This window comes from Lynx canadensis, chromosome F2, assembly GCF_007474595.2.
Source record: "Lynx canadensis isolate LIC74 chromosome F2, mLynCan4.pri.v2, whole genome shotgun sequence".
In the NCBI taxonomy this organism is placed as follows: Eukaryota; Metazoa; Chordata; class Mammalia; order Carnivora; family Felidae; genus Lynx; species Lynx canadensis.
This window is the reverse complement of record NC_044320.2, coordinates 78,903,716-78,919,973: the sequence shown is the minus strand read 5'-3', so window position 1 is coordinate 78,919,973 and position 16,258 is coordinate 78,903,716. Positions and strand designations below refer to the sequence as shown.

The window sequence follows — 16,258 nt, the reverse complement described above, 5'->3', positions numbered from 1 at the left end:
AAACGGCTCAGTGCAACCAGCTCTGAGAAGGAAGACTTTGGCAGGTGAAGAGAATCACCAAGCAAGGCTTTGGTGGGTTTGAGCACAAAGAGCACAGCCCGAGGAGAAAAGACGGGGGAGGCAGCATCTGCGCTGAGAACTGCCATGACAGAAAACAGAGCACGAACGCCCGAAACAACGGACTGCGGCTGGATGAACGTTCCTCCTGATGATTCGTGATCCTTGAGACACAGCGATTCCAAGTGTGATTTCCAGGCACCAAGTACAACACACATTTCTCTCCCTCGGTGTTCCGATACCTACTTAAATCTTCACCTTCCCTTGCCTGTCAGCCTGGACCTGGGCACATCACACCAGAAAGACAACAGCAACAACGTGGCCCCCAAGACGGCTGAGAGAGAAACCTCTGTGAGTCTGCCCCCGTGTGCCCTCCAACTGGCACCGGGAAGCGGGACATTTGATCTTTATCTGATAACTGGAACTCACCCAGGGGAAAAATAACAACCAGAAATCCATCAACGACGCAGAAGTATACCCAGAGAGCGGGGTGCAGAGACAGATCAGGGTAAAGGCAAGTGATTCACAGAGGCAGACGGAAAAGGGAGGCAGCTGGAGACTAAAACAGGATTGGGGTGTTCGCTCTGAATTGTTTAGTGTCGGAAGAAATGAACTGTACCCGTAACCACCGGTGCAACGAGGCCCAGCTTGTGAAGTCTGGCCAGAGGAGTCAGACTTTCTTTGGAACTTCTCACATCTCTTTTTTAAAAAAAAGCGAAAGGAAAAGGAAGTCTTGGGAGCCTTTAGATTTGACCAGCAAGGAAATTACTGAGAACCGAGGAAAGTTCTGTCTTCAATATTCCTTTTGAATGTCACTTCTAAGGGAATACATGAAAAGCTCGGTAGACTATCTGTGTCCTCTATCGCTGTGCGGTTAACGAAACCGTTTTCTCTCGACCACGCTAGAATTGCAATGATCTTTCACGGCAGAAGGAGACAAAGGCAAATCATCGCTTGGGGTTTATTTATTTGGGGGGAAATCATATGGTTTCTGTGTTTGCACGCTTCCTTTCACTTACAGTCTCTTTAATGAATCCAGATGAGAAAAGCTCCCGGCCGGAATTTTCGATAATTTGTTATTATGCAAAAACCTGAAAAACAAAGGGTAACTTTTAATCGCAGCACAGTAAGGACGATTTAGGAGACTTTTTAAAAAAGTCTAATTGTGACTCCATAGTACATTTTCAAAAATATCTCAGTGAGGAAAGGCATATGCAAGCATCGTTTTAAAGACTTACATGCACGTTTCTGCCACTACACTGGTATTTTCTCATCCGTGTTCTTTTTTTGTCTTTTAATTTTTTGTTTTAGTTAGAGATTACAAGTGCTAAAGAGAAAACCACAAAAGGAAGTCTTTAAACACACAGGAAATCAACATAGAGAATGTTTTCATCAAAACAAATGGCACAGTAGTGTATGGATGACTGCAGGGGGCCGCAAGCAAACCATGATTGACCGGATCCTGCGGTTTAGCTAAACTCCAGTCCCATTGGGTGCCGCTTGGTCCATGGCTCAGCCAACCATTTGCGTGTTTGCTTTCAAATCCATGCCCACAGCCCGCGAAGATCACAGAAGCAGCTCGTCCCCAGGCTCTTTTGACCCTGGCTTCCTCTTCTCAGTTAGGTTCCATCACCAGAGGTAATGGATAGAGGCAACGGAGGAGGCCCATGCCGCAGGATTTCTACCTCTCCTTTCACCTGGTCAGTCCAGCACGGGTCTGGGCTCCCTGAGAGCGCTGCCCGGCCATACCACCTCCCTGCACTGTGACGAGAGAGATTAGGGCTAGCAGATGACAGCTGGGCTCCCATTCTCACTAGCACCACTGAAAGCATATTCAACCAAGGGCATGTGTATGAAAAGAAGACAAAACAATAATCCGCAAAACAGAGGAAAGCTCCATGCCATTTCTTTCTTTTCTTTCTTTTAGAGAGAAAGAGTGAGAGCGACAGGTAGAGGGAGATGGAGAGAAAGAGAAACAGAGAGAGAGAGAGAGACAGAGAAGAATCCCAAGCAGGGTCCATGCTCAGTGTGGAGTCCAATGCAAGACTTGATCCCACGACCCTGAGATCATGACCTGAGCTGAAATCAAGAGTCAGTCACTCAACCAACTGAGCCACCCAGGCATCCCTTCATGCCATTTATTTCTGAAGACTGTAGGAAATGGGCACAAATAACTGAATACTAGGTAGAAAGTGTTAACAATTAGCTACATCCAGCCTCCCTCGGAGTCCTACTTCATGACCAGTGCTCCTATCTCAAAATTTAATAGGGTCATCTGGCCATGTTTTCCTAGCAATGTATGTTTTTAGCTTAATTTTAATTACCTATTAGGGATTAAGGTAACAGGGAGTCAGAAGGAGCAAAATGTTTTTATGGTTTTGGAAATTTGAAGCACATATGAATAGACAGAAATTTTTTCCTGATCCTTACTATTTTAGTTCCTTATACTCATCATCCTCTGCCCCACCCAATTCACCAAACTAAGAAGCAATGACTAGAGAAGAAATAGTAAACAGGTTAGGACGGGTGTACGGATGGAAGTCACAGAGTAATTCTAAATCCCCAAGCCCTAATCCATTTTCATATCTCAGGGGATATTGGAATAGAATTTCATAATGGAGAAAAAGCTTGTAGTACATTTCAGCTGAACCTTGGGGAAAGCCAAATAATTTGGACAACTTATTCGTGTGTGTGTGTGTGTGTGTGTGTGTGTTTGCTGGACTACGAGCTTACTTGACTATTTATAACTAGCATAGTGCATTGTGATAACAACAGTAAAAAGGCTGCTGATTATTCTCTTAACGTATTTAAAAGGCTGCAAATTGCATCAATAATCAGAGATCGAAAGATGTTATCTATTTCCCAAGCCAAGTAGACCAGAATTAATTGTGGAGCAGGCAAATCAAATCAAGAAAAAAGCATAACATTTCCACCACCACAGATTTGGAAGCAAGGTATGTAAATATTGAAAAATCATTGTCAACAATTTTCCTTAATTTTGTACAGTGAAGAAAATGTCCAAATTGCTGTCATTTCAACATTAGTTTATGTCTTACATATTACTGGGCTTCCCGAATCAGGTGTTATCACACTTATTATTTCTGTAACTATTTGTTCCTTTGTCTATAAAATGGGGCTACTATTATTATAATTACCGTTATTAGATAATTCCTAGACTACTATGTCAGTGACGGTACTAAAACAGAAGCACTATTTCAGCAGTCCTGTTTAGCAGGGGTGCGACGATGCATGCCTGTGCCGCCTTCTCTTTCTTCTTTCCAACTTCCCTGAAGTTAATCTTCAAAATGCCTTTGCAGATGGTGTGTTGAGTTCTGCTTGTGGAAGTAGCACTTTGACCGCTTTAGTCCCAACAAGTCCTAAAAAGCACCTCCTCCTGTATTGGAAAGTTTGTCTAATTATTTGCCGCTGATGTTTTCCGTTAAAGACACTTGATTAAAAACATTAGCAGAATCCATTGGACTGGAATTGATACAAAGACTGATCTCTTTGCTGTGACAGAAATATACATGCTACCAAACAAGCCAAGCCATGAATGAGCGTTTTTTTTCAACATTAATGTTCTGAGGAGAGAAAAGCGTATCTTCTGCCTGAAATTTACGTTAGCGTTTAAAGATATATCCATTGGAAATCCAAGAGCCTTCTAAGAAGTAGAGAAAATCTCCTGTTCAGCTCCTAACACCTTGAGAAAGCTTCTTGAGAAAGCCTTGGCTTTAGTGAGGTGCATGCCTGAGAAAGAACACATTTTTCCAGGCCGGTTGACTCCGTAAAGCATCTAGTGTGATGTTGTTTCAAACTGGTAGTCTCCCCAAACCAATAAAACCAAATGTATGCTCAGTCACCGTGAATGTTCTTTATGGATACAGAATATCAAGGTTTTCTTCCTCTTGATCTCTTTTCCCCATTTTTTAAAGACAGATTCACTAAAGATTCCAAACAAAAAGCAGGCGAAATATAAACTATGGCTTGCTGAGGTCAGTATGAACATAAAAAATAAATATAAGGAGCCAGCTTTATGAAGAACGTCCAAGATCTCACCGCTGTGCAATTGGCCAGTGGCACTGGGGAGAAACGGTATCATTCTTCCATAGCAACCGTGAATTATTAGACAAAAAATCAGAATTCTGTACACTTCACCAGAGGCATGACTGCAATCTTCTACCTGTGCATCAAGCTCTCGATTACCGGTTTAAATCCATGTGGCTTCACCAAATGCATATAGAGTCTTTTGCTTGGTGATGTAATAATACATAGTTTATGACTGTTTAAAGAGAAGTTGTATCTACTGGAGAAAAATCTAACTTTGGTAAAGGGCCAGGATTTTCAAAGTAATTCTCCTCTTCATAGAAAAGACGAAGACACAGGTCTTCACTTGTCTGCATTGGCATCATGCCTCCACTGAAAAGAACGTTCCACACAAGTGGTAGGGGTTGCTATTTATGAATGCAACACATGGGGGCTTTTATCAAAGCCTATAAATAAAGAACTATTCTAGATTTCCTCTTGCTGCCGCTGCTGCTGAATGCACATTACTTGCGGACGTGTGGTTACAGGCAAAGTCAGCCTGAATTTGTTTAGAGTGAGAAATACCTTAATACGATCATTTAATTTTAACATTTAAAATGTCATTTCAACAAATGCTTCAAAGTTATAGGCAGAAGAATGCCGACTCAAAATAGTGGGCTAGGCATACGAATTTGCCTCATTCTCTTTCAGAACTCTACTGAAATAATAGCCCAGATGGCCAATACAATAAATAAATCCATACCAGTCAAGAGGACAGAATGTGAAAGGTCACCACCAGATAAGAGATTGTGGCAAAAAACGCTAAGGGGAAAAAATTACAGGACAGAAGAAAAGTAATGGATTTTGTGTGGAGGGGCAACTAAAGAGGGAAGCCTGTCCTCCCTCAGTCAAGTATTTGAGAAGGAGAAATCTGCCAAGGCGGAACTCACTGCTCACAGCTGGTAGAACAAGAAAGGGGTACAGAACGCTTTCCTACCCAGTTCCCTCTCCTCCGTTTCATTCCTTCAGCAAAACAAACACACAAATCCAAACAAGGCAATTTTATGCATTACAATTCCCGTACTTCCATATGCAGATAAGGTTACATTAATGGCATGGGAAAAGCAGTTGATTAGCTCTCTTTATCTTTCCATTTTAAGGGTCTATTTCCTGTATCCCTATGAAAGGGCATCCTTTTCAGAACCTACAAACTCCTAATTTCCAATTTTTTCCCAATATATTTAATTGAAACATTCCTGATTCAGTGTAGCTGAATGATTCAGTGCAATGATTCCTGATTCAGTGCAGCTCTGTCATTCTGCATTTTTTTATTCTTTAAAAAAATACCATATCTTCTACTAAAATCACAATCAGTTTGGTACTATAAGGGACAGAAGAGATTAAGGGTTAGAGCATCTTCATCCGGTAAAAGACAACACAAGAGAAGGCTGTCCAAGTGTCCTCTGGGTTTGTTACTGTTATCGCATAAAGCTGTATTAAATATAACACTCGTCTGGAAGCGTACGCACACCATGCTGTAAGCACGATGACTTCCCCAAAAGTGAATGCAGCTGTGTAGTTACCATCCAGGGAAAACAGAAAAAGACAGAACTGTCAGCACTGAAGAAGCCCCCTCCTGCTGTCCCCCATCACTTCCTTCTCTCCAAAGATAACCACTGTCTAACTTCTAGCCACCGTGCATGTTTCTGCTGTTTTTGAATTTCTCCCAAAAACAAAATCAGACTATGCGATTTTCGATGTTTGATTTTTTTGTTTGTTTGTTTCAGAACGCTTCTGAGACTCGTATGTGCTGTAGAGTCTCCTGGGTTACGAATACGCGACAATCTATTTCTCTTCTTTTGTTGTCGGGTGCTTGCGTCAGTTCTAGGGTGGAGGGGTTAGAAGCGATGCTGCCGTAAACATTCCAGAATGTGCCTCCTGGTGCACATCTGTTGTGTCTAGAAGCAGAAGTGGGACTGATCGATAGGTCACAGGGCCTGTGTATGGTTAACTGTGGTCAATTCTGCCTCAAGTTTTCAAAGTGGTTTTACCTCCTTCGCACAATGTTGCTCATCGCTTTTGCCCTATTTTTAATTGGGTGATTCATCTTTTCTCCATGGATTTCAAACTATAGACTGTCTCACAGTGACTGTATCTTATAGCACAAAGGCGCAGGCCCTGCTTCTTAGGCTTGCAACAAAATGTCCTGATCTCCCGGGCAGTCAACACGTATAAACAAAAGAAGTAAAGCAGAAGCAAAGGACGTGGAAACAGTCAACACTTACAGTCTTTCTAATTTCACAAGGTCTCCAAAGGTCTCCGGCTGTAGCGTTTCTATTTGGTTGAAATGAATATAGCTGCAAGGCACAAAACAAGTTGGTTATTTCGCGCGCTGGTAAGTAAAATAAAATGAGAAATTAACAATAGCCTCGGCTGAAATTCAGCTCTGAAGCATCTCAAGTCCCCTCTGCTCTACAGTTTTGGTCCTAAAAACCGGACATTCCAACCGGGAACCAATAGGAAGCCCATCCAGAAGCAGTACGTTACCCCTTTTCTTGGGTAGCGCTCTTGAATAGAAAGATGCTATGTGTTGGTGAAGTTCCTCCTCTACTCCTTAAAATTTTTAAAGTGAAGCTAGAATAATAATTAAGATTGGAATCATGAGAAGACACGTTACAAGTGACCACATGCTTATTACATTTCAGGATAGAGGGAATGTTCCAGTCTAGAGAGAACAAGGAACGACACACTGTATTAATATGAATATTTGAAATGAATTAATTATGCCAGAGGATATACAAAAAGTAATGTGTCTTTCTTAATCCCTTTAGAACTAGACCTTCTCTGTCCTTGGTACCCCTCTATGCAATCAACCCAGTGGATGTTTCCAAAGCGGCCATTTCAGAAAGGCGTCTCTCAGAGTAACAAAGCAGCACAGCTGACGACAGAAAGGTTTCCCTTTCTCTCAGAAATTCTGTGAGGAAATGGAGAAACAAGCCTTCAAAGCAGAGGACTCCGCAAAGCAAGTCTTAGATCCACTGCTAAGGCCGCATACTTCATTACTCACCTTGCACCCGACTCCTAACTGAAATATTCACCTTGCACTTGACTTCTAATTTAAATAGTCACCTTGCACCTGACTTCTAAACACAGCCTTTTCAAGTCGTCAAAATGAAACCAACAGCCGCGTACAGCAGTCTACAGTGAACTTCCTCCAGGAAAGCACCGTAAACACAAAAGTCACCACGAGAAAGGACACACCGAGTCTCACACTGAATTATGTCCTGACGGAAGAACACAATAAATTGCACTTGACTTAGTCAACAGAAAGTGATGTGACTTGAAGGGAGGACACAGGAAGAGAAGCTTTACATTTTGCATGTTTACACTTAAATAGATTTATTTAATCACAGTTGGAACTACTTTTGAACGAAGAAAAAAAGATTTTTAAGGAAAAGAGACACGGCTACTTCTTTCCCAGGCTCCTTTCTTATAAAATCATTCTCATAGGTTGAGCACTTCAGACAGCAGCGTAAAAGCATAATAATTACAACAGAATGAAAAGGTTGCAGTTGGAAAGGAACAATCACTGCCGACTGTGCTGGGTTGGATCCGGGAGCCAACCCTGCACCCTGTGAAATTTGGCCTCTTGGCTGGTGGTCGCCATATTCCTCCCGAGGGTTCCACTAATTACAAAAGCTACAACAGTGACACCGTGTGACATAATTGCTTTAATGTTTGCATAAAACAGCCTTGTCTTTGTTCCTTTATGTGACACATACACACTCACCCACCCACCACACACTGCCCTCCCGAAAATCATGACTTCCGTAATTGGTCTAGCGCCCAGTGCCAGAGGTAGAGCCTAGGAGACTTCGAGAAGGAAGAGACGGGATCGGGTGTTGGGGGGTAAGACCAGGTGTGGGAGGAAGGAGCGGGAGAGGAAGGAGCCTCGGGGACTGCAGTGAAGAATGATTTGGAAAGGGGTCTGTCACAGGACTTTTCTTTCAAGTAACGTGTATCGCATGGTTGGGATTCCGTGCTCACTAACAGAATGCAAATGGACGCTTCATAATGAATATGAATCAATGCTGATCAGGGCTTCCGATTTAGCATGAACTAAATAATAGTAATAGTAACAACACTAAACACTTACTGTTCTACGTATTTTACGTGCATTTGGTCATTTTAAATCCTCACAGCTACACCGAGATGAGTTCTATGAACACCCCCGTTATTTAAATGGGAAAAATGACGTACAGAGACGTTAAGGTACTTACTCAGTTTCACACAGCTTGGAATTGCTGGGACCGAGGTTCGGTTTAGGCACAGGTTTCTCTTCTCACATGGGCCCAACAGCCTGTCTGGTCGCCAAGGGAACAGCTGCACCCAGATCAGCAGACAGGCAGAGCCCATACAGATGGCCTAGTGAGACCTGATTCACCCGGGTCAGGAGCAAAGCCTTTCGCAAGGAGGGAAATGCCTTCTCCACACGGAGCAGTCACGAGCTCATCAGTAATAAATCCAAGCCACACGTGGAGCGAAATAGTGCTCGCAAACACCCCCGGGGGGCTACTCCTCAGCGCGCCTGGCTGCTGTCCCCACTACATGAGTGCCTTCCTCTCCTGGAAGGTGTCGAGATCTTAACTGAGGGAAAGTATCTCATTCCAGGCCCTGGCCCACCCTAACAAGTCACAGGGAAGGGGGCCCCAAGCCCAGGTCTGTCCTTTGGCCACCTGAATGCCAACTTGAAGATTCTGAAAGTGAGTACTCCAGTTCATGAGTGAGCTAGGCCCTCATTTTTCTTCCTTGCTACTTTTTAAACTTCTCGTGAACAATTTCCTTACTAGAATTTTCACCACATAAAAACTGGAGTTTAGCACAAACACTTTCCCTCGGCATCGTGGGTCAAACACGCATCCCAGAGCTCGCACAGGAACGCGGGTAACCACAAAGGAGGGAACAGGAAGGAGCGAGGATGAACAGCCCTTTCTGTAGGGAGCCCTGAGCCAATTAAAATCAGGGCCAGGAGACAATCTAAAAGTTAAAATAACGTACAACATCCTGTTCAGTGCTGTAGCTACTGTGATGTGAAGGGCTAATCTAGAATTACATTTTTTGTCGATAGATTTTGTGATTTGTATGCTGCAGTAAAGAGAGTAATTGAAAAATACTGATTTTAACATTTAACTATTCTCTATTCTGCAACATGTACTTAGTGATTCATAAGAAATGCATAATCTTTTCCAACATGCGAATACTGAGAACCTTCTAACCACGGCCCTGTTTATTCCCCATTCAAGGAACACTTCCCCAAAATAAATCTCCCCAATTCTAGATTCATCCCGGGTCTCTTACAGGTCACATACTTTCTACTGAACTTCAATTTAATACACTATATAGTAGGATAAGCAACTGGTATTTGAATTCACTACTAATGAATGTGAAAACATGCACAAAAGTAGATTTTATTCCTAGCAGGGAAGTAAGACAGCCAAGAGAATTCTGTTTGATTGTGGCACAGACGTCTAAGGTTTTTGTCCACGTGATTCAACAAATTTCCTAACATAATTTTTTTCAAAAAACATTTTTTTTTTTTACTTTAACCCAATTCAAAGCAGTACAATGTTTTGTTAGGCTTAGTTGATTTATGCCATGGCTTTATCCCAGTCAGAGAAGTATTTAGGCTTGATTTTTACTCTTTACTCAACGTGATAACATAGCAAGTCTATCCTCTCTTATAACCTCACTTTTCCTCAGCTGTTGAAAATTCTGACATTTTCAAGCACTTCTTGTAGGTAGATAAATGTGAATGATCACTTGAAGCGACCAGAATTTTGTTTTGAATCCTTCCAAGGAATTTAGACACAGGGGGCACCTGGGCGGCTCAGTCAGTTGAGTGACCCACTGCAGCTCAGGTCATGATCTCACGGTTTGTGGGTTTGAGCCCCACATCGGGCTCTCCTCTGTCTGCATAGAGCCTGCTTTGGATCCTCTGTCCCCCTCTCTCTCTGCCCCTTCCCCACATGTGTGCGCTTGCTCTCTCTCTCTCTCTCTCAAAAATAAACATGAAAGAAAGGTTTCAAAAAGAAAAGAAATTTAGACAGAAATAAGACACAAATTTAGACGCAGAAAATTACCACCATTGTCATTTCATGTGTATTCAAACACAGCCTCCCTAGATAATTTCATCGACATGCATGGCTCCAATTATCTCTATGGAAAAGGCTTCCAGATTATACCTCCAGCTGTACCTCTAAGATTTGGATTCAGACACCTAGCTTCTTATCTATCCTATGGGTGTCACAAACCCAGTACGTCTGCGGCCAGGGTTATAGTCGCCCTCCAACCCACCTGCTCTCCTGTGCGGTTGCCTGCACAGGAACCATCACATATCAGTGTGCGAAGTCAGAAAACTAGGATTGACCCTTCCTCCCTCATTCCCTATATCCTATACAAACTCCTCATTCTTTTGATTTTGCCTTCTAAGTATCTCTTGAATTTATCCCATCCCCTTTAACCGCTACACTAGACCAGGGCATGACCTTGGGTGCTGCAACACAGAAAGTATTCAACTGGTCTGCCTACATCTTTCTCCTCTCTTCCCTCTGGAAATACTTGTGAGAACTCTTACATGTTTTCAATTTGTACGAGAATGAAGAGAAAGTTCTCTAACAGAGCCAAGTCCCTTCATGATCTCACCTGAAAATTCTTTTCCATCGTTCCCTTTTACCCCACTCTCCTTCACCACCTCAACCCCGGCACTCTTGCCTTCTCCCGGGCTCTCGTATTTGCCACGCTCCTGCCCACAAAGGTCTTCATGCAGTCTTCCCCTTCCTTTCCCTTCTCATTTTGCTTGAATTCCTACTCCGTGTTCGGATCTCAACTGTGTTATTTCCTCCAGTAAGCCTTCTCCGGGCTCCTTGTCAAATCCCCTCTTCCAGGCTTTCATTGCCCTGCACGGTTGCAATTTTATACTAGTCTGAGTGATTCTTTGATCCATGTCTACCTCCCCTAACTAGACTCTAAGTTCCATGAAGACAGAGACCGTACTGGGTTTAAGCTCATTTCCAACATTCCCAGTTTCCTAGCACAGGCTTAACGGATAGATAGATACTCACTACACAGTTGATCACTGAAAGAACAAATGACCAGCCAGTGGTTTCACACAGCATTGACTTTGCAAAGAAGAGGCTAAGACCTTGAACTCTTAGTACATTCTAGGCTGTGTAAAACAAAAGATGGACTGGCTTAGGAACTGTAATGAAAACTTTCTGAGTTAATATTGGCTCAACATCCTGTAAGGGCACTGCATTTTCTCGAGGAAGAACCATGACAAATTTTGACAGAGGCCTGACTTTTGTGAGATCTGCAATAATGTATGTTTAATCGCATTTCCTAAAACCTTAAAGAATCATTAGGCACTAACAAACCTGGAGGACATCTAGCAGATTCCTGGGGCTTTCTGAATTCATCTCATTCCAAAGAGGTGTTTTAGAATCACAATTTTCTGTGGGCAAGGACACCATACTTGACCGCTCTGAGTAAATATTTACTTACACAGCCAGCCGCAGGTATTAGCCCGCCCAAATGAGAACAAAAATCTTCCCAAGTTTTACAAAACATGCAGAGCAGAGCAAGAACATGTGGCCAGAGAATGACAACAAAAATAACAGAAATAATAGAGAAAGAGCGGTTCTCGGGGAGAGAAGTTGCTAGTTTTGATTTAGCTTTTAGTGTGAACTCACTGGGCCACATAAAAACAAATCCACCGTGTCATACCATCACCTTGGCAACCCCACTCTAACGTGAGAGCAGAGATGGAGAGGAGAACACTGTATTTACCTGTTTCTAACTGCACAGTCAAAAAGAATGGAAGTTCAGTGTTCCCAACCCTTTTGGAAAAAGTAGCTACCTCTTATTTCCTCAAAAGCCTTGAGTTCAGGAAGGGAAAAGGAGTGCTGCTGGGAGACAGAAGTTGCACAGACGTGTGTGTGAGTCTGGGTGTGTCTGTGTATACAATTTTGCACACGTCTATCTAAAACATAAGCTAAGGAAATAGGTGCGGGGAGCATAGGGCAAAGGAGATGTTTCAAATAAAGCCCTCAACAATCCTGCACCTAAGACAGACCTCAGAGAAGGCACACAGAGGTGAGGGCTGACTTGGAGATCTTCTGTGCCCTGCCTCCAGATGCACCAGAGAATTTTTGCCTGCTGGATGCACTGCTGTGACTCCCAACTTTCCATGCGAATCAGATGAGACTAAAATATGCATTTTCTAGCTTCATTGCACAATAGCAAGTCAGAACGATCTGTTAGAACAATAAATTATTCATACAGTTTAGCAGTTAATTAAGCATTTGAACGGAGATCTTTATTTCAGAGCACAGTAAATTATTTTAACTGGTTTTAAAGACAAAAATTGACTGAATTACCATAATCCATTAGGTTCAAGAGAAAAGCTTTCTAGTATCTTATTTGCATGCTGTGCTGAAGTCAATAATAGTCTATTTTACCAAAATCTATTACACAAGGATTATATTTATTCTTAAACAGTTAAAACCAGTTGAAAATTTTACTGTACAAGCTAGATTCCTCAAAATGTTATTCCAATCCTAAATTAGAATACTTACGGAAAAAGTCATGTTTCGAAAACAGTTTAGGTATAGTCCAATTTCCAGTCTTTATTTCTTTTCTCCTGAACTAATAGCTATAAATGGCCCATCTAAACCAACCCTCTTCTTTCCAATCTACTATATTGGATTGTTTGATAGCTCTTACAGAAAAAAAAGCGCTAATTACAACGGCCTCTTACTAGGGTCCCTAATATCTCTCCACTTTCTTCTGCTGGAATTCAAAGTTTCCCAAGATCTCGTGCCAGCTTGTGACTCCCTTCCTCCCTCACAGGAGTCTAATCATCCTTTAACCAAATTTCAATTTCCCTGTGTCTGGATCTCCTTTTATTTATTTATTTGTTTATGTATTTTTATTTTATTTTATTTTATTTTATTTTATTTTATTTTGAGAGGGAGAGAGGGAGCATGCACACAGAGGAAGGGAAGAAGGACAAGGGAGAGAATCCCAAGGAGGTTCCACACTCAGCTCAGCACAGAGGCTGACGCGGGCTCAACCCCATGACCCTGGGATCAAGACCTGAACAGAAATCAAGAGTCAAAAGATCAACTGACTGACCCACCCAAGCACCTCTTGAATCTCCCTTTTGTTAAACCAGTGTCTGCGTTTAAAATGTTTTCTCATCCATTTAGGGTGCAATTCAAATGGTACTGTCTCCACTGTGACCGTAATGATTGCTCATGTCAGAAATAACTTTACTTCTCTGTGATCCTTTAGCATATTAAAGCATGACTAAGCTTTCTTGAGTTCCTCTGTAGTGTAAGACAATATCCTTGACCTTCTCAGAGAGTCCAGTCTGGTTAGAGGTAAAAGATGAGAAATCGATGACCGTAGTTGAGTAGGATATGTATTATGATAACGAACACAAGGAATGCCATGGGCATAGGAAGAATCCAACTGAGATTTAAAGAGTTGTGCAGAGAACAGGATCCTTTAGCTAATTTTTACAGACAAGCTGTACTTACCTAGATGCAAAAGAAGAAAGGCAGTTTTAGGAAGCAAGAAGACAAGTATATGTGAAGCACAGAGGAGTGAAAGCACGAGGCTCTTTCCCAGAACAGAAGTAGTTGGACAGAGGCATAAGGGCCTGCAGAAGTCTAGAAACTCAGCAAGGATGTTTGAACTTTATCCTGAAAGTAATCAGGACACATTATAAGATTTAAAGAAATGGAACTCCTTAGTGAAATGCTTATTTTAGAAACATTCTTCGGGTAGCAATGTGAACAAAAGACTGGAAGTTAGCTGGAGAGAGAGAGAGAGGAACTACAGCAGAGGTTTCCAACTCAGGGGAATATCTGGCGATCGGTGAAGATACATTTGTTTGTCACAGCTGGGGGAGGTGCTCCTTCAGGCATCCAATGGGAAGGGGCCAGGGAGGTCACTCCAAGTCCTCAGCACAGGACGACCCCCACGACATTACCTGGCCCTTCCTGTCAACATTGCCGAGGTTGCACAACGCTGAGCTGGAGACTGGTTTGGTTTTTATATTATTTTTTTACAGTGTTATATCAGTTTCAGGTGCACAGTATAGTGATATAAACCTGGTGTTCTGTTGTTGTTGTTTAGGCAGGCTTCATGCCCATCGGGTAAAGCCCAAAGTGGGGCTCGAACTCATGACCCTGAGATAGATAAGAAATGAGCTGAGGTCAAGAGTCAGATGCTTAACCAACTGAGCCGCCCGGGTGCCCCAAGCCTGGTTTGCTTTTTAAGCAGGAACAGTGGTGGTGACTTTGGGTGCTGTGTGGAGCAGACACTGAAGGACTGGAGAGTGGAAGAGACACTCCAGAGCCCGGGAAGAACAAAATGGCGGGAAGCAATTACAAGGGTGCCAGAGGAGAGGAGGAAAGAACTAAAAGAAGCAAGTTAAGGAAGACCCTGCAGAGGACGGAAGGGACTGGATGGTACCAATGCACAACTGGAAGGCGTCACTTTAAACAGGAGCTGAGAGAGCGACCCAGTGAACCAGGCTGGCACCAATTCATGACAGGATCCTGGTGGCCAGGAAAGCGAGGGAGACGTCTCTGAAACGTTGCCCTCAATTTTCTCCTTACCGTCAAAGGCAAGATCAACTCCGAAATGTCACAGAAATATACGAAAGAAAGGCAGAGGAGCACATTTTGAGTTGTCACTACAGCAAGCAAGGCAAGTTCAGTACGGTTTTATCGTCTCTGCTGGAGCGGGTGTTGAAATTTGATTTTTCAATGACATTTGAGCCCGTTGGTAACTCGCTCCTCCTCACTGTACTTTCCACACTGGTGCCTCTTTGGCCAGAAGGGTCGCTCTTTCTCGATCCCTTTGCTGTTTCCTTCTCTCTTACCCAGCCTCCTGTGCGGGAGGCACAGGGCTCAGTCCCCAGGCTTCCCACTTTGCATCCACACTCAGTGCCAGCCAGTCCCGTGGCTGTGAACATTTTCTGCAGAACAGTGACGCCCCAGCCGCACGGGAAGTCCAGACGAGTCTCTCCCACTCCTGCCTCCAAGTCTCATTTGGCTGTCCAGTAGAGTCCTGACACTTACGTGCAAGTCTGCAACCCTGATTATCCCTCCATAACCCACCCCCCGCCCAGGGCCTCCTCCCTCCCAGCTGATGGCACTTCCTTCTTGTTGCTTGAGCCAAAAAATCTTGAACGCATCCTTGCCTTCTTTCTTCCTCCGATATCCTACATCCGAGGGGTTACTTCCGTAGACCCAGAATGCGCACCCATGTAAAACCTATACTGCTACAGAGGGCGGCAGGGGCACCACCCCCTCTGGCCTGGTTTATACCAAGGGCCTCCCGACTACTCCCCTGCCCACCCCCACCGCCACCCCCACCCCCGGCCACAGTCTGTTGTTAACAGAGAAGTCAGAAGAAGGCAGGAAAAGGCAGAAGTCAGTCATCATTTTAAAACGTGTCGGACGAATCCCGCCACGTCTTTCTTCCAACCCCTGCAGGGTTCACGCAGGACAAAAAGCAAATCGTTCACCATACAAAGCAAATCCGCTCCTGTGATCTGCCGCGTCCCATGCTGACGGAGCCTGTGTCTCTCCCCCGGCCACATCCCTCCCCAGTTGAAGTCTTGGCTCTCAGGCACCTGCTGAGTGAGGCCCCCTCTGACCCTTCCTGTTTCAGATTGCAGCCACCTTCCCACGTCCCTGGCACTCCTAAGCACGCACCCTTTAAAATTTTTGCCATAGACTTACGTGACTCTATATGTTATTTATTATTCTGACTGCTTGTCTCTCCTGATAGGCTGTCTTCCCTGATAGATGTGTGCTTGTTTGAGTTACTAATCGAAAGGGTCAAGGGTAGGGAATTGATATCATCCGTGCTGTGATTTAGTGGCACGCTCTGGCCAAAGGCAATACAAGGGAACAGAATAAGAGGAAACCTGAGGCTCCCAGAGTGGTGTGGAAATGAAGAAACGAGCGTCTGGGACGAACTTGAGCAAATGTAACGTGATGCAGGGAAAACCCGAGAGAAAACCCACCAGTCACCACAGGCCTTGCACGGGGACAGTGTGGTGCGATGAAAGACCGCAGGCTTTGGGCACAGGAGCCTGTAG

At 43.6% G+C, this 16,258-nt stretch overlaps 1 protein-coding gene across 1 annotated transcript in view; it reads right to left on the bottom strand.

The window, feature by feature from the left end:
* Positions 1-16,258, bottom strand: part of PXDNL (peroxidasin like) — a 266,765-nt gene that overhangs the window by 130,817 nt on the left and 119,690 nt on the right. The window contains 2 exon segments of the mRNA XM_032591901.1: positions 1,077-1,148; positions 6,366-6,437. Coding sequence (XP_032447792.1) covers positions 1,077-1,148; positions 6,366-6,437 — 144 coding nt within the window.